The 26,425-nt window shown below is 38.6% G+C and overlaps 1 protein-coding gene across 1 annotated transcript in view; it reads right to left on the minus strand.

Annotated features, from left to right (window-relative positions):
- Positions 1–26,425, minus strand: part of LOC126469882 (E3 ubiquitin-protein ligase HERC2) — an 846,528-nt gene that overhangs the window by 410,340 nt on the left and 409,763 nt on the right. Inside the window, exons 41-44 of the mRNA XM_050097213.1 lie at positions 18,938–19,070; positions 10,581–10,767; positions 9,036–9,339; positions 1,847–2,063 (exon numbers count right to left, since the gene is read on the minus strand). Coding sequence (XP_049953170.1) covers positions 1,847–2,063; positions 9,036–9,339; positions 10,581–10,767; positions 18,938–19,070 — 841 coding nt within the window. The remainder of the gene's footprint in view (positions 1–1,846; positions 2,064–9,035; positions 9,340–10,580; positions 10,768–18,937; positions 19,071–26,425) is intronic.

The following is a 26,425-nucleotide window of genomic DNA, read 5'->3' on the forward strand; positions in this document are numbered from 1 at the left end:
CATTCAGAAGGAATTATGATCAAGAACCGCAATGTAAACAGAGCATTGCACCCTGGTATCCACAATTTAGGGACACTGGTTGTCCCTGTAAACAGAAAAGTACTAGTCAACCAAGTGTGTCAGATGTAAGAGTGGAGAAGGTGAGGGATACTTTAATACGCAGTCCAAAAAATGAACAGTTTACACAAGCCATAATCTCGGAATTATCACAGCAAACTGCGTGGAAGATTTAACAACAGGGGCTAAATTTCAAACCATTCCGTCTGCAGCTCGTGCAAAAATTAAAACCAGAAGATTATGGCCGGCAATCAATTTTGTATCATGATGCACTTGAGGATGAACATTTCACCTCCAAGCTAACATACAGTGATGAAGAAACCTTCCATTTATGTGGAAAGGTTAATCACCACAAAGTGAGAGTGTGGGGCACTGAAAATTCACACGAAATTTTCGGACATGAACAAGATTTGCTGAAGATTAATGTTTTCTGTGCAGTGTCACAGATAAATATGGAAGGGCTGTCTTTTTTTCTGTGAGAAGACTGTAATGGGTACGTCTTCACTTCGCATGTTGCGGCTGTGGCTGTTTTCACAACCGACTCCTGATTCCATGAATTTCATCTCCCAACAAGTTAGGGCACCCCCTCGTCATTGCCTAAGTTGGGCATTGCATTGCTAGGTTGGGCACAGTGCTGAAGTGAAGTCGCTCTGTTCCGTGGCCCCCGCCCCCCGCACCCCCCTAGGTCACCTAACCTAAGACCTCCTAATTTTTTCCTTTGAGGGTACATTAAGAACATGTTTATGTACCCCCACACCCAAGAACACTGGAACAGCTTACAGAACACATTGTAATCAATGTTGTTGTGATGCCCTCTGAGAGGATGTTCGCTAAGGCAAGGATTGAACTTGACCACCACTCGGACATGCGTCAAGTGACCAGAGAACTGAAACAATGATTCCCATTCATTTTTCAAGTCGGCACCTTTTAAGAAATCTACACTGAACTCTCCGCTAATTACTGTCTCTTCTTGTCTCATAGGCAGCTCAATAATTCATCTCGGTTTCTCATAAATAAGTGAAAGTTTCCTAGAGTGGATCTGTAGACTTATAATGACAAAAGAAGTATTCTTCCATAACAACACACAAGAACATGCTTCTGGGTTCTGATCGCCACGAAAACTGCTTGTTTCAACATTTCTGACTTAATGTCGAACTTTTACATGTGTTGCAACTCCTTACATAAAAATGACATTAAATTCACCATCTCTAATTCTCCATTATCGTCAACGAAATTAACAATGTTGGGTAACCCTACTGTCACAAATACCTATGGCCTTTGACTTCAGTGACCTTTCTGCCTGTTAAAATTTTAATCAATTAATGTTTTCTTATGCAATGTATTTACAGAGCCACTGATAAAAAGCAAGGCTTTCACTACAGATAGTTATACAACTGTAGGCCATATCCTCAGATGACACTTTCCTTGCTTCACTATCACAAGAAAAATTCTTAAATGTAGACAACCAGCTCCTCACACCGAATTCTACTCTATAAGATGCCTAGGTGAAATCAATAACCTTACACACAGGTGCTGAACATATCTTCAATATGTCAAAGTTTTGATTCATTACATAAAACACTCTGCTTTGATCCTCTTGAAACATATAATTAATGTCATACAGAGGTACCTACATTTTCATTCATTGTTCCAAGTACTACAACCTTTAATTATGAGAAGCACTACAATGTGTGTGTGATACAAACATTGAAATGCCTAGAGATTGACAAATAATGATACACATGAAAACAAGTTCAGAAAAGGAAGACATTCATCAAGGAACACTTACCTAATGCCTTTATAGCACATTCAACATTCCGTCTGGGAAAACCCATTTCTGTAAGCTGTCCAACAGTTGGTGACAGAGAAGGAGAAGGTAGATGGACTTTCTTTGAAGCAACTTTATTACTTGCAGTTTCATTCCTCGTACTAATGCTGTCACATGGATTTCGTATATGTTTTTCTGCCTCATTGGCCAGGAACTGACTCACATTCAAAGCAGCTATCTGAAACATTAACAGCCATCACGAAATTGATCTAGATTAAAAATTTATACTAAATGTGTCAAATAATGCTTATGGAGCATTGAGAATATGTTCTCATCTATATAATGGCCATAAAGCATGAGCTTGAACCAAAAAATAAATATCGATCCATGAATTTTTAGCATAAAAATTTTGCTCCTCAAGAACTGAAGAAGAAGGCACGTGAAGGCAGTACATCCCAGAGCGAAGATAAATGAACAGGCAAGTAAGTAAGTTAATGTAAGTAATGACACAACAGAAAAAGTTTAAATACCATTTGACATTTGACTATTATAAGCTGATATATTGTTCTACCATATAATTTCTCTCTCTCTCTCTCTCTCTCTCTCTCTCTCTCTCTCTCTCACACACACACACACACACACACACACACACACACACACACACACACATCCAGAGCAAATTTCATACTTCTACTTCCAAAAATAGCAACTCCTGACATTTATAACACAGATCTATTACATGATATTTGGTTTAGTGGTTTAGCTTTACAGTGTTTACCTTTCTGAAGATGGTACATTCTGTACCTATTTTAAAGGAGCACATAACAAATGAAAGTTGACTTAAAGATGGCGACTTGTGATGAGATGTGTGAGATGAGTGTAGGAGTCAAAAAAGCTGTGTGCACCCTTATGAAACTAGATAACTAATATTTGCTTTTTTGGGATGGAATAGTGCACGGCAAGCCTGAAGGCAGAGAAGATTGGCAGTTTGAGTAGTTTTGACACTCCTATGCTGTTTTAAGGGAATATTCTTTCCACTACATATGAATGTATTTTTCTTCTCATGTTGGCTACTACTTTATTATGAAAGAGTGATAGGTTAGGAGTTACATGAAACCTCCAATCAGACACTTGGGATATATTAGCAGTTACTGTTGTAACAATAAGATACAAATTTAAGCTCTTAGTTAATGTTTTGTGTACAAGTTTTCATAAAGTTGGTATTCTTACATATGTTCAAAATTCAGTTTGAATTGAAGATGCCAACTTCCACATTGTCTGAAAGTGTCTGATAAGGCCAGATATTACTACTAATCTATGAAGTATGTTGTCTGTAAATGATCTAAATGTGAAAATATTAAGATTCCAGATATGCTGCACTTCTTAGAGTAAAACAATACTGAAAACTGTCTTTATCGTAAAGAAAAATTTATATTTATAATTACCATTTAGAGCAACGTACATTTAACAAAGATGATGTAACTTACCAAACAAAAGCGCTGGCATGTTGATAGACACACAAACAAACACAAACATACACACAAAATTCAAGCTTTTGCAACCGCCTCTGTCTCCTACCCTTGTAACCGCCCCTGGTGTAAAACCTGTACCATACACCCTCCCATCACCACCTACTCCAGTCCTGTAACCCGGAAGGTGTACACGATCAAAGGCAGAGCCATGTGTGAAAGCACCCACGTGATTTACCAACTGACCTGTCTACACTGTGAAGCTTTCTATGTGGGAATGACCAACAACAAACTGTCCATTTGCATGAATGGACACAGACAGTGTTTGTTGGTACTGAGAATCACCCTGTAGCTAAACATGCCTTGGTGCATGGCCAGCACATCTTGGCACAGTGTTACACCGTCCGGGTTATCTGGATACTTCCCACTAACACCAATCTGTCAGAACTCCGGAGATGGGAACTTGCCCTTCATTATATCCTCTCTTCCCGTTACCCACCAGGCCTCAACCTCCGCTAATTTCAAGTTGCTGCCGCTCATACCTCACCTGTCATTCAACAACATCTTTGCCTCTGTACTTCCGCTTCGACTGACATCTCTGCCCAAACTCTTTGCCTTTTACATCCTCTTTGTGTGTAAAAAGGTGGGAGGGGTAAAATACAGGGAGCGAAAGGTTATTTAAAATTTGTACAGAAACCAGATGGCAGTTATAAGAGTCGAGGGACACGAAAGGGAAGCAGTTGTTGGGAAGGGAGTAAGACAGGGTTGTAGCCTCTCCCCAATGTTATTCAATCTGTATATTGAGCAAGCAGTAAAGGAAACAAAAGAAAAATTCGGAGTAGGTATTAAAATCCATGAAGAAGAAATAAAAACTTTGAGGTTCGCCGATGACATTGTAATTCTGTCTGAGACAGCAAAGGAGTTGGAAGAGCAGTTGAATGGAATGGATAGCGTCTTGAAAGGAGGATATACGATGAACATCAACAAAAGCAAAACAAGGATAATAGAATGTAGTCGAATTAAGTTGGGTGATGCTGAGGGAATTAGATTAGGAAATGAGACACTTAAAGTAGTAAAGGAGTTTTGCTATTTGGGGAGCAAAATAACTAATGATGGTCGAAGTAGAGAGGATATAAAATGTAGACTGGCAATGGCAACGAAAGCGTTTCTGAAGAATAGAAATTTGTTAACATCGAGTATAGATTTAAGTGTCAGGAAGTCATTTCTGAGCCCGCATCTCGTGGTCGTGCGGTAGCGTTCTCGCTTCCCACGCCGGGGTTCCCGGGTTCGATTTCCGGCGGGGTCAGGGATTTTCTCTGCCTCGTGATGGCTGGGTGTTGTGTGATGTCCTTAGGTTAGTTAGGTTTAAGTAGTTCTAAGTTCTAGGGGACTGATGACCATAGATGTTAAGTCCCATAGTGCTCAGAGCCATTTGAGCCATTTGAAGTCATTTCTGAAAGTATTTGTATGGAGTGTAGCCACGTATGGAAGTGAAACATGGACGATAAATAGTTTGGACAAGAAGAGAATAGAAGCTTTCGAAATGTGGTGCTACAGAAGAATGCTGAAGATTAGATGGGTAGATCACATAAATAATGAGGAAGTACTGAATAGGATTGGGGAGAAGAGAAGTTTGTGGCACAACTTGACCAGAAGAAGGGATCGGTTGGTAGGAAATGTTCTGAGGCATCAAGGGATCACCAATTTAGTATTGGAGGGCAGCGTGGAGGGTAAAAATCGTAGAGGGAGACCAAGACATGAATACACTAAGCAGATTCAGAAGGATGTAGGTTGCAGTAGGTACTGGGAGATGAAGAAGCTGGCACAGGATAGAGTAGCATGGAAAGCTGCATCAAACCAGTCTCAGGACTGAAGACTATATCTAAAAACAAAGATGATGTGACTTACCATATGAAAGCGCTGGCAGGTCGATAGAAACACAAACATTTTTGGTTGGTAGACAACGATGTGCATAAAGGTTAGGTGGTTGTGTTGCCGCCAAAACACGTTAAAGGGTGGAGAAATTCGGGAAAATTTCGAAAAAAACTACGTGTAAATGTATTAAAAGGAGTGGTTTTGTGGTGGCATATTATGAGAATGAGGCTAACAATTGTCTGACGAAGAAATAATGACGTTAAAACCTGTGGGAAGCGGCTAAAAATGATCAATGATGTGTAAAAAAACGGAAATGGAAATAAAGCGAAAGTTATTAGAACTAGCCCAAATGGTTGTTTAATAGGTGAAAGGAACTGTTTGTGAACTAGAAACGGTAGATTAATACATTTACACGTAGTTTTTTCGAAATTTTCCTGAATTTCTCCACCCTTTAACGTGTTTTGGTGGCAACACAACCACCTAACCTTTATGCAGTATGAGCAAAACAAATGTTTTTTCAATGTCTTGTGCTGGTGCATGTCTTCGCTGTCTGTTTACATCCACAGATATTGAAATAGTTCTTGCAAATAAAAATATTAGTTTAATCCTAGATAGATTAGAAACTAAAGATGGTAATGGGGTAAACAGAGGGCAGTAATACAGATTTTTTTATTTTTTAAATAGCATTTTGAAATTACATCAAATTTTGTATTACTTATTCTCTTCAAGCTTGTAACTATGAAGAATTTTTCTTTGGATGCACTTGGTCCCTGTTATATATTTTAGCTATATGAAAAGTTCTAAATATAGAAAATTTGCCACATTATGGATGTTATCTACATCTACATCTACACAGATACTCCGCAAACTGCTGCACGGTGTGTTTTGGAGGGTACCCTGTACCACTAATTGTCATTTCCTTTCCTGTTCCACTCGCAACTACAGCGAGGGAAACACGGCTGTCTGTATGCCTCTATATGAGCCCTAATTTCTCAAATCTTATCTTCATGGTCCATATGTGCAATGTATGTTGGCAGCAGTAGAATCATTCAGCAGTCAGCTTCAAATGGTTGTTCTCTAAATTTTCTCAATTGTGCTTCTCGGAAAATCCTTCACCTTCACTCCACGGATTATCATTTGAGTACCTTATGTGTTGTTCAGACCTACCAGTAACAAATCTAGCAGCCCACCTCTGAATTGCTTCAACGTCTTCCTTCAGTCCGATCTGGTACGGATCCCAAACACTTGTGCAGTACTTGAGAATAGATTGCACCAGCATCCTATATGAGGTCTCCTTTACAGGTGAACCACTTTATCCTAAAATTCTCCAAATAAACGAAATTCAGCTATTCGCCTTCCCTACCACAGTTCTCACATGCTCATTCCACCTCACATCGCTTTGCAATGTTACACCTGGATATTTAAACAATTTAACTGTGTTAAGCAGGACACTAGTAATACTGTATCCGAACATTACAGGTTTGATCTTCTTACTCACCTGCATTAACTTACATTTTTCCACATTTGGGGCTAGATGCAATCATCACAACAAATAGAAACTTTGTCTAAGTCATCTTGTATCTGCCTATAGTCACTCACCTTCGACACCTTACTGTACACCACAGCATCAACAGATTGCTGCCCACCCTTTCAGCAACATCATGTATGTATACAGAGAACAACAGTGGCCCTCTCACACTTCCCTGGGGCACTCCTGATTATACCATTGTCTCTGATGAACACTCGTCGTCGAAGAAAACATAATGGGTTCCATTATTTAAGAAGTCTTCAAACCACTCACATATCTGTGAACTTGTTCCATATGCTCATGCCTTTGTTAACAGTCTACAATGAGGCACATTGTCAAATGCTTTCCGGAAATCTAGAAATGTGGAGTCTGCTTGTTGCCCTTCATCCATAATTCTCAGTATTTCATGTGAGAAAAGGGTAAGCTGAGTTCCGCATGAGCAGTGCTTTCTAAAACCATGCTGAATCGTGCACACAAGCTACCCAGCCTCAAGAAAGTTTATTATATATAAACTGAGAAATCTTCAAGGATTCTGCAGCAAATGGAAGTTAGGGATATTGGTCTGTAATATTGAGGGTACTTTCTGTTACCTTTCTTATATACTGGAGTCATCTGTGCTCTTTTCCAAGTTGCTTGGGACTTTGCACTGGGTGAAGGATTATGCCAGGTATGCTTACTACTGTGTCATCAATATGGCAATCTGTCCAATGGTCAAATGAAGGTATGTTTGTACGATTCTTCTGTGTGAACGATTTCTTGAACATGAAATTTAAAACTTCAGCTTTTGTATTGCTATCTTCAACTGCTACACCAGACTGGTCAACAAGAGACTGAGTGGATGCCTTAGACCTGCTTAGCAATTCTACATACGACTAGAGTTTTATTTGTGCGACTTTCAGCCTAATCTAGAAATGGTCCTTATTTGGCTTCCATCCACAATGTACTTTTGTTTGTATGTGCAGAAGCCTGCCATTTAATGCTATTTGGACTACACCTAGAAAAAACATACCCGCGTTTTTAAAAGAAGGAGACAGCAAAAATAAAATAAAAGACAAAAAATGCAGCTGCTCCAAACATGTCAAATCTAACAGCTGAGTCATTTCCTTTGAGTGCCACTGCCTGTGATGCCACATATGATACACTACATGTTTTCTTCACAGTACACTAGTAGTTACAAAAGTACCTAAAAATTTTACGAAACGCTGATACAACTCTGTTCGTACTACACAAGAAGATTTACTTGATCGAAATCAGTGTTAAACTAGGTGCACCACAATTCTTAAAGGCTTTTTTCTCTGTCTCAGTCAATCTAACCCGTAATTTGGAATTAAACTACTCTAGAAACCATTCTACTACCTCTATCAGATGACAGTTTCTTTTTCTGTTACTTAACATAAATTTGTACCATCAAATCAAAAGTCTTTTGTGTCCCACAGAGATATTTATTCATCAGGAATTTCAATTCTGGGCCCTCACCTGCCCAAGATTTCCCTCCTAGCTAAGGTTTCAGATTAAGAAACTGTTACAAGAAGATCCTACTACACATGTATTCACATCACTAGCAAGCTTCAATTTAATAATATACAACTATCATAACACTAGTTAACTGAATGAACAGGCACAAATTACAACTACATAAGATGCTTATTTCTTTATGGCTAAATAACAACAATGTTTTACACGTGTTTTACTGTCATATCAGTCCACACTGCTGCACTCTAATTCCGATAACATGACTCCTCAAACATTAGCTATCTTCCATCTTTAGTATACCTTGCCCACAAAAAATTGTGCGAGATGGTACAGTAGTTGAGAATTTGGAGTTTACTCAGAAAAAGTGAATTTCAAATCATTGTCTACCCACTCAACTCTAAGCAAATTCCAGGACTGTTCTTCACATAATACTTCAGATGATAACTATACCATCATTACCCAAATGAGCTATAGTTCTGACTCTAACCTATTACTTACTGATCTTGTCACCTGATTATGACAACAAGACATATAATTTTCTTCTACAAAAATGCAAAAGCCTTTTAGATTTAATGGCAGCTATATCTATCAAAGATCTTCCGTGAACTGATCCATATTCAGTGTTTAATAGACAGCCATAATTATCGTTGCAGAGTTTGTACCATTTTATGCCTGCTGTGGGACATGTTCACAGTATAAAATCAATACTATTACATTTTCACTCCACAAAATATTTCTTTGTAAAATTTCTATTGCATTTTCTTGTGACAGTTTATTAACGTGAGAATGAAAATCTGTATCACTGCAACTGATTTAGTTAAACGCACATTCTTTACACAAAAATAATCCATTTCTGATTTCTTACCTGTAAATCTGATTTTGTATAGGAAGCTTTCACAGGTGATGGCTGTGTAGCTTTAACTATGAGTTTTTGAATTAGAAGAGTTTCTGCATCTGGGTCAATGTCAAAATCAATATCTTCCTCTTCATTTAAGGCCTCAAGACAAGACGTTTCTAAAGAATGGTGTTTTAAAGCACGGCGTAACAACGTCTGATGCCTGAACAACTCTGCACAAGCATTGAGGGCTGCCAGCTGGAGCTGTTGTGTCCTCAGCAAACCAACTTCCAGTGATTCTAGAGAAATTAAGATAAATTTTGTTTTGTCATTTCTTTTGAAATGTGGCAGGCAGCAATGCACAAAAATTTGCCCAGACTAGCAGCATATCATTCCTATTATTTTAATGTAACATTAGTGGTGCAACTTGGTTTTGATGTAAACAATATGCATTTAATTTTTTATACTTATATTTTTATACTGATTACACATACCTCATGAAGGAACCATATCTGAGGGGTAACACTATAATTTATTATATACTGCCAACATATGCGCTGGACACAGTTAAAAGAGTGGGAACCAATAAGTTAGTCTTCCTTCAATAGAGCACTCTGAGAATTTTATTGTATGTTGATAATTTTTTCTTTTTGACTGTGTAACTGTAACTGAATGAAAAACAATTTTCATGTCATATGCATTTTGCCTTTATTCTTTGCAAGGCATTTTCAGTGGCCTTGAATATGTAAATATTTTTATTATTTAGTTTACATTTTGGGACCATGTATGTATAGGTTATAAACAGTTGTGGTGGTTGGCTTTTCTATGGCATAGTAATATTTCAAAATATTACTAAATGAAATAGTAAAAATATTTACACATTACAAGCCACTGAAGATGCCCTGCAAAGAATAAAGGCAAAACATGTGTGGCACGAAAATTGTGTTTCATCCAGTTGTAGTTATACAATCCAAAAGTAAAAATTATCAACATACTGTAATATTACTTGCAACTGAGGATGACATAACTACAAAAGTTGAAGATGTCAATCTCAGAATTCAAAGTTTCATCCTGGACTACCTAATTTCTTTTGTTCCTTTCTCCATAGGAGCCTTCCTCCTAACCATGCAGGATTAACACTCCTGAGAAAAAGGATATGTTGGAGATCTCTTACTCAGTACTGGTTTATTAGGTCAATCACATTTTTTTCTGTACCAATCAAGAATGATACTACCAGTACTATCAAAACTACAACACTGAGTGCAAAAACATATGTTAACTTTATGCCAAAACAAAACCTGTCACTCAGTAAAAGTACATTATCTAAAATATGGAGAAGATAAAAGTTTGACAGAGAATCGTAACTTATAGGTCACCGTCTCTCAAAGCTAATGTTCATGCTTTACACTGAGAAAAAATAATATATCTACAAAAATTACAATAATCATACTGCTACTCCTGTTTTGTTCACAATAAAAAATAACACTCAAAAATGCTCAACCATAATGAAAAAAAAACAATAAAATTGTCAAAATATGAAGTTAAATACCTAATATTGGATGTCGTGTATCAGACTGGCAAGCAGTCAGTGTAAAAAGTTTGGCCCACATTTTAAATATTTCTTCTGTAGTCATCACTTTATCCATAGAGAATGCCATTACTGGCCTAGGTGAGACATTTGCCAGAGAAAATTTTTTCAGTTCACCACTTTCTCGCAACTGGATAATCAGTTTACTATGTTGACTAATCTGGCAAAGGGTACCTGTAAGAAGATTCACAGATAAGAAGAGATATATTCCAAAAGGAATAGATCACCCTCACCATAAAAAATTACAAAAGTTAAAATTAAGCAGCTTAATTTGAAAAATTCTGTTCTACCCTTTACAAAACTATTATCCTTTGGATTAATTTTCAAACATTTCATGAGGTGTAGGATTTTAAGACTGATTACAATAAAGAATTCCTGTTTAGTGTTATTTGTCAATAAATTTATTTCATCATAGAAGGTGCTCTGACAGTATCTACACTCCCAAATTTACAAGGCGACAGTATGGCTGACTATTAGGCCTAATTACCTGTAGGTGGTCAAATCCCAGTACTGACGATAGACAAAATAACAGTAGAAAAAAGAAATCTACTCTTAGCTGCAGACCTGTTACTACCTTCATCAGAGAGGAAAGAGGAGCATATTTCAGAAAGTTGGGAAGTAGGTGCAGATTACTCAAACCCCGGGACCCGACAGATGTCAGATTGGTGAAAGAAAAGATGGAAGGTTGTAAGGAAAGAGTAAGAGGTTTTAGGAAGTTGAAGGAAGTACATTGGTAACCACTGTGCCACCAATTCAATTTCTAATATAACTTTACAGTAATCACCATCAATTGCAAGATCTTTGAATACCTTTCACAGCACAAGGTGACTGTAATTTACTGCAGAAAGTTACACTGGCAAGTCCTCAGTGAAATAAAAACAAGAACAGATTTAGAAATAAAAAATAAAAAAAAATAAAAACAAAACAGCTGAGGCATCAACAAGCTTTGGGGTAATATCAGAGCTAACAAATTCAAATGTACACATGCACTCCCACTCTCCCACTCCCACAGAGAGAGAGAGAGAGAGAGAAAGAGAGAGAGAGAGATGGGGTGGGGAGGGGGGGAGGGGGGGGGGGAGGGAGGGAGGAAGGGATGGAGGGGGGAAGGGGAGGGAGGGGGGTACATTGCACCAAGGCCCTAATGGGGTGAGATATTGTGGCTGGAGAGGCTGAGAGGAGCATGGAGTATAGACAGGGGGGCAGCAAAGGGACAGGATAGGGGTATGACACCAGTGAGCTCTTCCTTATGCAGGCAAGGGAAGTCATATGTCATACACAATGAAATAGATGGCATGGTTTAAGGTGATGGTGACGGTGACGGTGATGGTGATGGCGATGGCGATGGCGAAGAGCAGGGTAGACTAAGGAAGAGGACACTATGTAAAGAACATAGACTAAACAGATGAACTGAACTAAAGTGACGACAGGTGGAGCTGCTGGGAAGGAGGGTGAACTGAAGGCATAGGAAATGGGCTGGAGATGGATTAGAGTGGGTTGGCTGGTTGGGAGTTATGAGACAAAACAACAAGGTCATCAGCCCCTCAGTCAAGAGAGAGAGAGAGAGAGAGAGAGAGAGAGAGAGAGAGAGAGAGAGTTCATCTGGAGTTAGTGAAGTTAGCCAGAAATCGAGGCCTTGAAAGCAATATTGATAGCACAACTAAGAAAAATTTAAAGACAAGTAAAAGCATGCAGGTCAGGCCAGTATGTTTGTCAGAGATGACGTGATGTCTGCCAGGGGTCACATGTGTTGAGAGAAACCTCAATCACTCTCTGAACCCCTGCCCACCCCAACCCCTGCCAACCTGATTAAGGGAGTCCAGGATAAGGACAGTGAATAGTGAAACAAGGAGGATTTCAAAATAGAAGGATATGAAGTAGGAAAATTCCTATCTGTGTAACTCAGAGGTGCATGTACTGGGCGAAGGAAGGCACGTGCATGGGTGTGTGTGTGTGTGTGTGTGTGTGTGTGTGTGTGTGAGTGAGAGAGAGAGAGAGAGAGAGAGAGTAATGAAAACTGCATTCATAGGTCATGCTGCATTTGGTGGGATAGGATGTGCCTGTGATGGGACTGGCAGTGAATGTGCTGTATTGGTGAATGGGACATGTCATGATCCTGGGTTATTATGTGGGAAAAGTTTCACCTTACTTATCCAAAGAACACCAATCTCTCCATGACATCTCTCTTCCTCTGTTCTATCCAGACCTCCCCCACTTCACCCCACCCTCTTAACCCAGACCACCTGCTTCAGTGTACCATGTGCTACTTACTCTGCTGCAGCCGAGCGAGCTCACTTGTGCCACATTCCCATCCCATTTCTTTACCCTCTCTTCCCTCTTGTAGCCACCTCCTATCCTCCACACCCTCCACTCGACACAGCCTTCCAGCACTAGAGCAATGTAACTGTGAGTGTTATTTGTGTGTGTGTTCTGTGCTACTCAAAATGCCCTGTATGATGACCATAATCCCATGAATAAAGATACAAAGGTGAGCACCACAGGATTACTGTTTCTGAAAAGCAGACTGCTTTCCATGGCGATGGCAATTTTGTTACAATTAGAGGACTGTGTCTGAACTTCTAATATGCTACATAATTCTGTTCCAGATAGAGGTGAGTGATATAGTGATATGGTAGTTCTATGGATCATAAATTTATTATTTTTTTTTGGTAGAAGAGTGTAAAGTTTACTCTTTTTCAAGTTTTGGGAACTGTTTCCCAGTCATGATTTCTTTGGTAATTTATTATTAAGAGTGAAGCTAATTCAACTGAAAATTCCATGTAGTACCTGCTAAGGATTCTAATTCTGACTTTCAGCAATCTGACATACTTTGGTACTCCACTAGTGTTGAGTAGTTGGACACCTTGACACCCACATTCACATTGGAACAGCACATTCCTTGAGTTTTCTTTGTTCAGCAGCATATAATGGCAGACCTCTAGATTTAACTTTAATTAAGCTATTGTCTCTTGTAACAGAATCAGTATTACAAGCTGTGTGTCATTTATTCTGTTGTAGTATATCCTGCGAGTGTTAATAAATGACTAGTGCTCTAAAGTGGAGACTGCCATAGTGGAGACATTAGGTTGCAGACAGGCAAAAAGAAAAGACTGCCACACATTTAACATCTCAGACAAAAAGTTCTTCTTCCGAAACAGAACACACACACACACACACACACACACACACACACACACACACACACACACACACAAACTATCCCAGGATGCCCCTGAGAGCTACAACACCAAGAATCACTTCTCAGCTTTTGGCATGATTAATGTGTAGTTTTTTTTTAATCAAAGTTCTTTATTTATGATAATATACAGTTAAATCACCAACAAATTTTACAGTGTGTGTGTGTGTGTGTGTGTGTGTGTGTGTGTGTTTTGGAAGGAGAATGTTTCATCCATAACCTTAAGTGTTTAGCAGGCCTTTCATCCAGTCTGCAACTCAATGCCTCCTCTTTGTGGTTAACAGCATCCTTTTCATAATACTGTTGTTATTCCATCCCTGAATTTCCATTGCTTGACTGCCAAAATGCATACACTAACATCAATGATAAAATCTTCAAAACCCACCAAGAAGTGCACATGCTACAAGCAGGCGTGGCAGAACAAGGCTGCTGGTAGATGTATCATGTAGTACACCACCACCTGATTTTCTGCAGTACTCCACCATCTAACTTGTTAAGTGCACATCATTCTTAGTGGCCTGAGGTTTCCTCTGAAATTTTCCAGTTAATTTTGCAGAAAAGTCTGTCAGGTCAAACAATCCAACCATCAAGTGCCGAATCTAAGATGAGCATTTTTGTTCTCCCTCATCCCTTCAGCAATTTTAAAACAACTCTAATATTTTTCATATCTGAATGCCAGAAAAAAAGTAAATAAAAATTAAGAGTGTCAGTTTGGCAGTTACAATGTTAACTGCACAAAATTGTTTTGAATATACACAGGCTAAAAAATTTAGCTGACACCAGCCAACTAGAAACTTCTCTGTCATATGAAGCAAGTGCCAAGTCCACACTGAATTTACTTACTTCGTTTATTTCTTCCATACAAATAAAATTCCTTTTTTCTCAAACAACAAATCTCCTTTTTTAAAAAAATTTGATCTTCACTACTCTTTCCAAATTATAAACCATAAAAAAATCCAACCAATAAACAGCAAAATTCCATTTCAAAAGTATTTTGTAAATGTTCCCTTTGTTGCTGCCATAAAGCTGTCAACAACATGACAGTGCTTTACTGGGCATGAGCACAGTATACCAAGGACCTTGTCACCTACAATAGGACCATGCTTAATATAGCACTGTGATGTTCAAAAGGTTGATGGCAGCTTTACCTTCTTTCTTTTATGTTTTCTGCAGCAGATGGAGCTGTTTTGGAGATACTTCTCTAATGACAGAAGCATAAATATTGACTCTATAGCTTATAACTATTCCAGCAACATTGTTCAGATAAACATTTCCTACATCACTTTTCCACGTGCCTAACTCGAGCAATCCTCATCTAATTCTGTCAGAAGCATATCGTTTGTTATACATGACTGGTTTACTTACCCATCAAGCTTTAAAATTAGTTCTTGATTATATGTAACTGAAGGATGACAGAAAATTAGGGTTCAACATTTCAACAACAACAATGAGCACATAGGGGGTGATCCTTATCCCCAAAGCAGCATAGATGATGCTGAGACAAATAATTTAATATAAGGCATATGGGGTTGGAAATATCCCAAAAATGGATGAGGAATGTTGAACATGTGCATCAGCAGATGACGTACCTTGCCACTAGTGCAGTGGTTGGGCTTGGGCATGAAGAGATGATTGAGCAATGCAATACTTGCATTGGAGTAAACAAAGCTAATTTCAAACAGCTTTTGTAAATATAGAGGTTACAAAATTATTTTCCTTGCCATAACCAAGTAAAAGCTGTTCTTATTTTGTGCGACTTTCCTTTTGCCCCCTTCTTTTTTTGTAGATGGACATTATTTAGGGAAAAAAAAACATAGGCCACTTACAGATAACAACACAGTTTGGAAGCTTACACTCATTTGCTCGTGACACAAAACAGTAGGTTTTTGTTGTACTGTACTTTACAATAAAGTAGCAAAAACCATGAGACTGTTCAATAAAATAATAAATCTTACCTCTAAGTAAACACACAAATGTCTACCGCAATGAAAAAAATACTGCCTGCCAAATGCAAGACTCAACCCCTAAGCTCCATGTGCTAAAGTTGTGCATGAGGGCCCAGAGCCACACCAATGTAAATACTTGACTTGGGATAGGATGATCAGGTGTGACAGACTCACTTGCAGTGAGGTATGTCATGTAGTGATACCACATGTTCAACATTTATCATCTACCTTTGGTATATTTTCCAACATTTGCAACCCAATGTGACCTATATTAAATTATTTGTCTTACTGACATTTATGTTGCTTCAGATGTTTTTAAACATTAATAAGAATCATTGTGTACAGTGTCCTATAATGGGACATTAGTTATAAAGATGACTAGTACTGCACATGGTAAGCCTTCTGGTTTAAGTTCTGATGCTTGCTCAGCTCAGCCTGCAGTGTAAATGGGCAATGCTCTGTTCTACTGGTAAACCCAGTTTCTCCACTGTTATATGATTTCAGCTCCTATACATGCATCATCGCTCGACTCATCACTGTGTCGCATCACATTACCGGAAGTGTAAATTAAGCCTAAAGTGTGGGGCCATATTAGCACATCATGATTCGTACAGCACATACATTGAAATAATTTTATTTTAAGAACATTTCTGATGTTCATCAAAATTATTCTCCCAGTGAAAGAGCGGTTTAGGATACTCCTTTCATTTATAAGATACATTGCTGCTGCATCAGCCAACACACCAATGTGAATGCTTAGTCTGAGCTGCCTATAATACATAATTTTAATTTTCTTCATGGATATCAAACTCATGCAGTGCTCATTTTCCATCATGAATTAACCACATATTTGTATTTCCCAGTTTATGGCATCTGTCTACCATGCCATGTTCGCTATGGCTGATTCCTTCCTCTGCCCTTTCAACCTAAACTAATTTTGTCTCCAACGATCTCACTGTGGATCTTTTTCTTTCCTAGTGTCTACCCTGTTGTGCAGAGTCCACTGTTTTCATGACTTGGCAATTTTTTGAAATTGTTTAACCTTTATTCTGTGTGTTATATTTTAATTGTTTGTGTATCATATTTTCTGAGGCAGAGATTGGGGACCAGCCAAACATTTGAATAAATGAGTGAGGAAAACTGCCTTACTCTGTCTGACCGATGTACCATATCAACAATCATTAATCCATCATATGGATTTGATCCAGGTCTGGTTTAGTTCCCTGTTTCACAAACTAGTGTGGCACTCATTAAGGTATACTATTAAGTCAGTGATCTCACTGTGGATGCATTTATTCCAACTGAGACTAAGAATATTCTGACCTCCAACCTTTTCTCCCCCCCCCCCCCCCCCCCCACCTTCACGTTGGTAAATTTCCCATTCCCTTTTTTTAATTCTGTCTTCATTAATATGTCAGTATGCAGGCCTGACAATAGGAAATAAATGCAAGAATTATGAATAGTACATAGATTTTTGCAAATAAAGAGCTACTGGCAATTGTATGAAAGTACCACACCATGATCACTGGAGCTCCAACAGATACTGAAGTCATAATAAGCACAATGGATAAAAAAAATTAATCACTTGTCCAGCAGACATAACAATAATACCATGTAACACCATCTCTATCCTTGTAATGGTCTAAATTTGGTGAGGAAGAAGGTCGACAAGATTCTTCGGGTATTTCATATCCAGCTGAAGCCACTCAATGACAATTAGACCTGTAGAGGTAACAAAATGTGGGGATGTTGACTGCTACATGTCACTGTTACAAATAGTCCCAGACATTCTCTATGGGATTAAGATCAGGTATTTTATAAGGTGTGTGTTAGGGTGCCTGAGAGTTCATTAAACCAGGAACATTTGCATACAGCACTTTGAACATGACTCTTGTCATACTGGAAAGCAAGAGTGTTCACAGCATACTCATGTCACAAAGGTGATAACACTTTATTACTGAGAATGCTGAAGCAAACATCCTGGTTTACAGCAACAGTAGCTCAAATGAGTGAGCCCAAGTTATGGTATGATAAATACCCCCCAAAACATCACTGGAACAGCTCTGGCCTAAATTGTACTTTCCACATACTGCAGGTTAAACAACCCACTTAGACACCTTGCACCATTTGCAAAGAGGAAACATTCCTCCATCGGCTAAGGTCCAGTTTTGGTGTTTTATGGCCCACTACTCACCTGCAGCTTCATGTGCCACAGTGAGCAATAGCTTTTTGCATAGCACCTGACTTGAAATGTCCATTCCACATAGTTCCCTTCACAGTTTACACGTGTAAACTGGTTGAGGTGAACCTGCATGCAATGACAGCAGTAGTTCCTGCCGGGTTTGAAACCGACTGCCATTGGCAAGACATGACACTCTTCACTGGTCCCCATCAGTTAGGGTATTTTACGACTACTATTCTTGCACAGTGGTGAGTAGTACACTGTTCCTTGACTTGTTGCACAGCCCGCATCAATACACCAACAATTAGGCAAACATTGTAGTTCCTTTCTGACATTCTTTCACACCTCCACATCAACACATTTTACTGTGCTGATTCTGCATAACTGATTAGCACATGCACGCTACTTCACTGCCATTACTTATGTCAATGGTGTAGGGTCACATGATTGTCTGGTACAAGCTCAATATCTTCGACAGTGCTAAAAAGTGAGCATTGTGTCCTTTTACAGGAGGGTGACTAATATTTTGTCTTGTGAGCTCATCACTTATCAAACAAAAATTGGCACATTTAAGGATACTCTTGTGATGTATGCTTCCACACCCAGTTCTGGGTTTTCAGCTATTGGCATTCATATTTCTTGTGAGTTCCATCATTTTTTAATATTTATTTACCATTTTCAAAGAATAAATTTGTCCGAGATTCATCTCCGGGTTCTAGCTACAGTTCTGGCTCTTCATTTTTATGAGCAGAGGTTCAACTAATCAATTTAAGCCTTTCCATAGTACATAATAGTAATTGCTAACCAATACTCTTCAAATAGAAGGAACATTAACTTCCAGTTTTAAAGTAAATTATTCTGTAGCAAACATGCAATGGCATCCATGTGAACTTGTGCCTGTTAATGTAATATTTTTGTGTCTTTTTATAGAACATTCAAGTCCTTGAAAAAATATGACAACTCATTTTCTAAGGGGAAAGAAGTTATTATATACTAATCTCTTAAGCAAAACTTTGTACTAACCTTGTCCAACACCTTCCACCGTTACTTGGCCTCCTATCCTTGCCCGTTTATCAATTCCACCGACAACAGAAAGTGATGACATTGCAGACAGCTGTGCACTGTTGCAGGATTCTGATTTCGTACCATCGTTAACCTAATTTAGAAGAACAGCTGTCAGTTTGCATAAAATTACATCCAAAAGTATGTATGAGAAACACTTGATGCTGTAGAAGTACTTAAGAAAAAATGTACAAGCAATCATAAAAATCAATTCTGATTTGCTAAATGTTATTAGAGATACAGTCAGGCTAATTTATTGCACTTTTCAAAGCAGAATATTGAAACTGATTTATTAATGGCACAATATATGCTACATTCTACTACAAATAACCTAGAAATCTGCTTCAGAAATCAGTTCAACTATGACTTAGTTTTTTTGGGGTTTCTATAGTCTATTTATATCCCGTCTACACCAAGTGTGTAGTGGAGGGTAGTTTCAATACCGCTATGATTTACTTCCTTTCCTTTTCTAATCAGAATTGTATATGAAAGAAATGACTAATGATAAGCACAAAAAGACATTTAGAACAGTATCCCTAATTAAACTGCATACACAGCCAGTTCCGTGGAGCAGTGAGTATCTATCAGCCATCAGAGGGACTAGGGTACTGAGAAAACCAAATAGCAACATACCTACTAAGAAATGATAGCTTTTTTAACAGTACAAGCAAAAGCTCAGCACACTATCAGCGAAAACAAAAGATCATACCAACAGAATCCGTGAAGTGTTTATCACTACCACGGACGATATGGCAGTGGAAGGGCTGGATTAATAAGAAAGACAGTGCATGCACTACAGTCATCATAAAAAGACCATACTCTGAAAACAAAACCAGAATCTGATGCAGGATAATTGTGAAACACTTCCACACAATTACACAGAATGACAATTTTACATGTTAATTCCAACCAATGTGGGATGTAGATGAAAGTGCTAAGTTGGACTGTACCTCCAGTGACACAGAGAAGTATGACAATATCTTTTGTATGGTACAGTAAATCACACCTTATAGTGCCTGGTAATATAGCACCAAAGCCCGACATAGAGCACTACAAAATGCTTTTATGTCCAAGAACTAGCATCTTGTGGGTTTGTAACAATATGTTTTTAAGCTCCGCAAACTGAAAATGCCTCCTGTCAAACAGGTGAACCTATTCAGTATCAAGGAAACTTGAATATGTCATGGATGATATCTAGGAGGAAAAGTACAGTCATTTACTGTGAAATTTAGAAAGTAACTCATTACTCAGCACAAAACTAACATCAGTTGCCCCCCCCCCTCCCCCCCCCCCCTCCCACTCCTCTTCACCGTGCAGTTCCTAGGCACATTCTTTACCTAAATTTCTGGAGGCAAGCAATAATGATCCCTCTCCTCCAAACAATCAGGAAATTTTATCACCAAACCAGTGCTGCACTTACTACTGTATAGAGAATACTTCATAAAACAACCATTTGGTATTGTCTTTAAAATTCAGAAAGTTTCCAAGCTGCCTTCAGCATAGTTGATTATGGTATCAGTCAACATTCCATAACCCGATCTTCATTAAGGTGGGGATAAAAGCAGCATTTTTTTTTCAAAAACACTGCTTCATAGATATATTGTTTGATATTGGTAATGGCTATCATAATATCTGTCAATACAACACACATAAACTCTATGAATTACGCCCATAGTTTTCCCAGTATGGTGTGATCCTTATTTCCTCAATGTTGGCAGTGTGCCCTCAGACTGTCATACAAGGAAGAACATTGTCCCTCAGTCAGAAACCCATTTCAATGTTCCCTGCTAGAGAACTTTTACCAATTTTTTGTTTATGGTTGCTCAACAATTGTAGGCGACATCCAAACGCTTCGAACTATGGGCAAAAAATACGCAATTTAAATTTTCCCTAAAGAAAAAAGTGTCCATCCGTTTTTATTGTGTGTATTATAGTTTTAATCAATCTGAATTGTGATTTGAGGACATTATACTTGTGGGTTTGTAACAATATGTTTTTAAGCTCCGCAAACTGAAAATGCCTCCTGTCAAACAGGTGAACCTATTCAGTATCAAGGAAACTTGAATATGTCATGGATGATATCTAGGAGGAAAAGTACAGTCATTTACTGTGAAATTTAGAAAGTAACTCATTACTCAGCACAAAACTAACATCAGTTGCCCCCCCCCCTCCCCCCCCCCCCCTCCCACTCCTCTTCACCGTGCAGTTCCTAGGCACATTCTTTACCTAAATTTCTGGAGGCAAGCAATAATGATCCCTCTCCTCCAAACAATCAGGAAATTTTATCACCAAACCAGTGCTGCACTTACTACTGTATAGAGAATACTTCATAAAACAACCATTTGGTATTGTCTTTAAAATTCAGAAAGTTTCCAAGCTGCCTTCAGCATAGTTGATTATGGTATCAGTCAACATTCCATAACCCGATCTTCATTAAGGTGGGGATAAAAGCAGCATTTTTTTTTCAAAAACACTGCTTCATAGATATATTGTTTGATATTGGTAATGGCTATCATAATATCTGTCAATACAACACACATAAACTCTATGAATTACGCCCATAGTTTTCCCAGTATGGTGTGATCCTTATTTCCTCAATGTTGGCAGTGTGCCCTCAGACTGTCATACAAGGAAGAACATTGTCCCTCAGTCAGAAACCCATTTCAATGTTCCCTGCTAGAGAACTTTTACCAATTTTTTGTTTATGGTTGCTCAACAATTGTAGGCGACATCCAAACGCTTCGAACTATGGGCAAAAAATACGCAATTTAAATTTTCCCTAAAGAAAAAAGTGTCCATCCGTTTTTATTGTGTGTATTATAGTTTTAATCAATCTGAATTGTGATTTGAGGACATTATACTTAGTTTTAAGGAATAAGTAAATTCTGGGCCTCTACTTAAAAAACTCTTAGTTGCATGCCTGAAATACTTCCAAGTGACAACTCTAAACATCTTAAAGAACGGTGGCAGAAGGTCTTGAATAGAAACAGGTCCTCCCAGTGGTTAATTTGAAGAAAATTTGTTCAGTCCCCGTTGCACTATGATTATACTTCGTAAAGTTGTGCGTGGCAGAACTTGCACTCCATCCACAGAGGGCATTAGATTAGTGACATAAATGTTTGAAACAACCTATTTGCCAGCACCGAGTGAGGTGGTGCAGTGGTTAGCATACTGGAATAGTGTTTGGGAGGATGACTGTTCAAATCCCCCATTCAAACATCAAATTTAGGTTTTCTGTGATTTCCCTAATAGCTCAAGGCAAATGCTGGGATGGTTCCTTTGATAAGGGCATGACTAATTTCCTTCCCAATCTTTTCATATTTCAAGCTTGTGACCTTTCTTTAATGTCCTCATCATTGATGGGATACTAAACTCCAGTCTTCCTTTCTTCCTTTTTATTTCCTAGCTTTTTTGTCAAAGCTGGAGAACTTCCTGTAATGACCTGTGGAACTTCCTCATGTTGTGGCAATAATTTAAGATCCAGCTACACCACAGTCGTCATCATTTAGACATTCTGGATGTCCTGCACCAGAGATCACATTCATCAACAAGAGGTAGAAAGGTAACGAGACCATTATAAATATGAGTAATGGAAAAACTCCCTTGGCTATATGTGGCACACTAGAATTTTTTAAACATAGTGCTGGGGTAAATGTCTAATATGGTTGGCATTAAAACCCAGGCTGTTTCTGAAATATGATAAAGTTCGAATTATTAATGATTTTATATTCAGCAACTTCTTACATATTCTAGGATGGCCATAGATACCATACAATAATTTACACTGATGACTATAACCAAGGGGGGCAATAAACACATGGCAAGTTCAAATTGTGCATTTGATAGGGATACAAGCTCATATCTGCATCTTTTGCAGGTATTGTGCCACCAAGTATCCCATAATCAATGCACACTTCCCAGACTGAGTACGAGTTTCAGGTTTTCAACTGTTTCCAAACATACTTTCCAAGCTCCGCAGAGATGATGAACTATCAACTATGGGGTATAGTGAAGAGTTTGATTTAACCACAGCTGCACAATGTTACTAAGATCATGGTTTCCTACTCTTTCAGAAGCTACATGATGTGATTAATACTTGAAATAAGTTAATCCAGTGGAGTCAGCCCATGAGGCACACAAGGATAGTGTAATTTTTAGTATCCTGCCTGTGAATGGCAGGAGTCCGATTTTTCAAATGTTCATCACGAAGTATACTACTCTTCTAAAGAGCAGAAAAATGTAATCTTAAGCAGAGACTGTCAGTAGCTCATTATATCTTCTTTGATAGTGTTTTTAAGATTCATAGAAAATTTACGTTCTTCAACACATGGCTTTATTGGATCCCAACACAATGTACCAGATGATTTGACTGATTGCCTTGCCCTTCAACTCATTTCATAAATGAACCCAGCAGACAAAAGTTATAGATTACACAAGATACCCTTCTTACATCACCATGGGTGGAGAAGAAAGTGTCATTTTGTAGAGTGACAGATCAGACAGCAACACAGGGAGCTGAGAAAAATGATAGAGCAGCAAGAGATGCTTGCAACACAGATACATAATACCATACGTTGTCATTAATGGTGTATTAGCTCAAATTTCAGAAGAAAGTCCAGTGTTATTGAAAGAACAAATAACAGTAAACATAAAATGACAAACAATGGCATGTTAAGCAGGTTTTTTTCATGGAAGGCACCACTCCCAGTCACTCACACAGAAAGCAGTGGTTCCAATGCAATGTCAAATATACTGTGGCTCTGTGATACACATCCAGCTCCTCTGCACACAGACTCACAGTGTTTACAATGTGTCAATTTCATAATGCCTCCTTTTAATTTATATTCTGACTAGAAAGAACAATGGAAGATGAAAGTTTAATATCCCACTGATGACAAGGTCATTAGAGATAAAGTGCACTCTCAAACTGATTGTTTCAAGTACAGATAATACGGCAATGCAGATGGGTACAACAAATGTTTTAACACAGTATTATTGGTTCACTGCTGACTGAGTCAGATTAATTAAATAACCACTTTTGAAACAACATGAAATGGAATGAACACATCATGTCAGTTGTAAGGAAAGCAAATGGCCAACTACAGTTTAATGGGAAATTTATAGGAAAGTGTAGTACAACTATACAAGAGATCACTTACGGAAAACCCTTGTGACCAATCCCTATACTTGCTTAAGCATCAAGGGCCAATTTCATGTGATAAGCCTGTTGTGTGTAATTTAGTTGCTTCTGAGTTCCTCGCAGACATTGAATACTGCTCAATATTATTCATGTGTGTGGAAAAATATATTTACTGAATGATTGCAAAGATACATCAATGTGCGGCCTGCCAATTCATTGTAAGTCTTCTCAATTATCACATTCACACAGCCAGAAAACTTAACACCTTTAATGACATATTTTTGTTTTAATATTGCCATGAGCTGTGGTGCGTGTAGTGTAGCATAGTGATAAGTGTCCTTGGATGACATGCAGGTCACCAGTTCAAACCCACCCACCAGCAACTATTTGTTATTTTGCATTTATCAGTTCTGGAAAATTTTTGAAATACCTTATGTTTGTGTTGTCCATATATTATGGAATATCTGAAGTTTGTGTAAATACCAACATTCTAGAATATTCTATGTTTGCATAAATATCTGCACTCTCTGTCAAGGAGATCAGTTCTGTTCAGGCTGTTCACTGGTGTCAAGTAGTAAACGTCTTTTCTGTTCTAAGTGTTGTACTACACTGATGACTCTGCTTCGGATTTGGTCTTGATTGTGGTTTCAATGTGATATTGTTTGATGGAGACACCAAGTACTTCCAAAACATCTAAATCACTGTGGCCCCAATTAAGCAACACAGAAGCTTTTACCTACACAGACAGGAACTGGAAGAAAAGGAGTGCATCATTCCCAAGATCTGTATATTCAGGAGACAGATGGATTCAGAAACAGCAGTAAGTTGGCAACACATCAGGTATCCATCAGTATTTTCTGGAGAAGCTGGACATGGCCCAAAAAAATGGTTGAAAGGATTTGACCAAGTTGCCAGATACAACAGGTTGGATGACATGATGTGTATAGTAAATGTATAGTTTTACTTGGGCAGCATAGCCCAGCAATGGTTCAATAACAATAAAGAGAAGCTCTTTAGCTAAGACTACTTCCAGTTTGAACTGAAGTAAACATTTGGTGACAATAAATACCAAGTCTGCTTAGTAGACGAACAACTCAAGAACACGGCCCATCATCATGGCGGAATGACACAATCATACATGCAGAATGTTTTTGTCTTTTACAAAATTGTGAACCTGGATATGACAGAAGCTGAAAAAAATCTAAGATTTGTTGAAAAGAGTTGCAGAAGACATGTGCCAAGCTCTTCTGGTAAAGGATGACACAATAACAGAAGAATTCAGCAAGTGGTGCCAACACATTGAGGAAATGTGGCAGAAAAAGAGTCAGACAAAACAGTCATGATTGACTCCCAAATGTGGTCCCTATGGCAGTTTGTGGAAGACCTTCATCTAGCTTCTTTCACATGCTGTGTTGTAAGAGAAGAGGTACAGCTTTTCATGGCAGCCACAATTGTCAGACCGACTACACAAAGTACAGCATGGCCATGAAGGTCAACCCAATATATCAGGAGGAAACAGGAAATTTTTAAATTTGTGGTAAGTTCCTACAGGACCAAACTGCTGAGGTCATCAGTCCCTAGGCTTACACACTATTTAATCTAACTTAAACTAACTTATGCCAAGAAGAAATGATGATGATGTTTGGTTTGCAGGGCACTCAACTGCGCAGTTATAAGCGCCCATACAAATTCTCAACCTTTTCTGAGACCAATCGCGCCACTTTCATGAATGATGATGAAATGATGAGGACAACACAAACACCCATGCCCGAGGGGAAAGGTAATAGGGAATGTTGAAGAAGAGGTGTATCAACCTTTGGCACCAATCTCCACCACCAGTTGGACATGCCACTAAGAATCAACTCAGCCAACTTGGACTTATGCCGTCACTGTCAAACTACAACTCAACATCCTCCAACACACGTTCATCCAAATACTTCACCAAGTAAAATGCCCCGCAGAAGAATGGACATTTGGGGGAAGGAGGACAACACGTCAGTCTGTTTTCACTGTGGATGCCCTGGGCACATTGTTCACTACTGCAGAGAAATAAGACTAGTGTTTAAAGACTATTATGCTGCAGGACACCAACCATCACAACAGTCATGCCAGTCAACTGCAGACAAATATAGTCGACCTGTGTGAGAAAGCTCATCACCCTACCCTGGGTGAGTTCACATCCCAACATGCTGTAGTCATTCCCCATTGCCGTACAGACATACTAGCCAAGCACCTAGCTGTCAACTACGGGAAAACTAAATGAGGCGACCATCTACGGAGGTGAGACCACCACAGGTGAAAATCCCTCA

Source organism: Schistocerca serialis, chromosome 3, assembly GCF_023864345.2.
Source record: "Schistocerca serialis cubense isolate TAMUIC-IGC-003099 chromosome 3, iqSchSeri2.2, whole genome shotgun sequence".
Lineage (NCBI taxonomy): Eukaryota > Metazoa > Arthropoda > Insecta > Orthoptera > Acrididae > Schistocerca > Schistocerca serialis.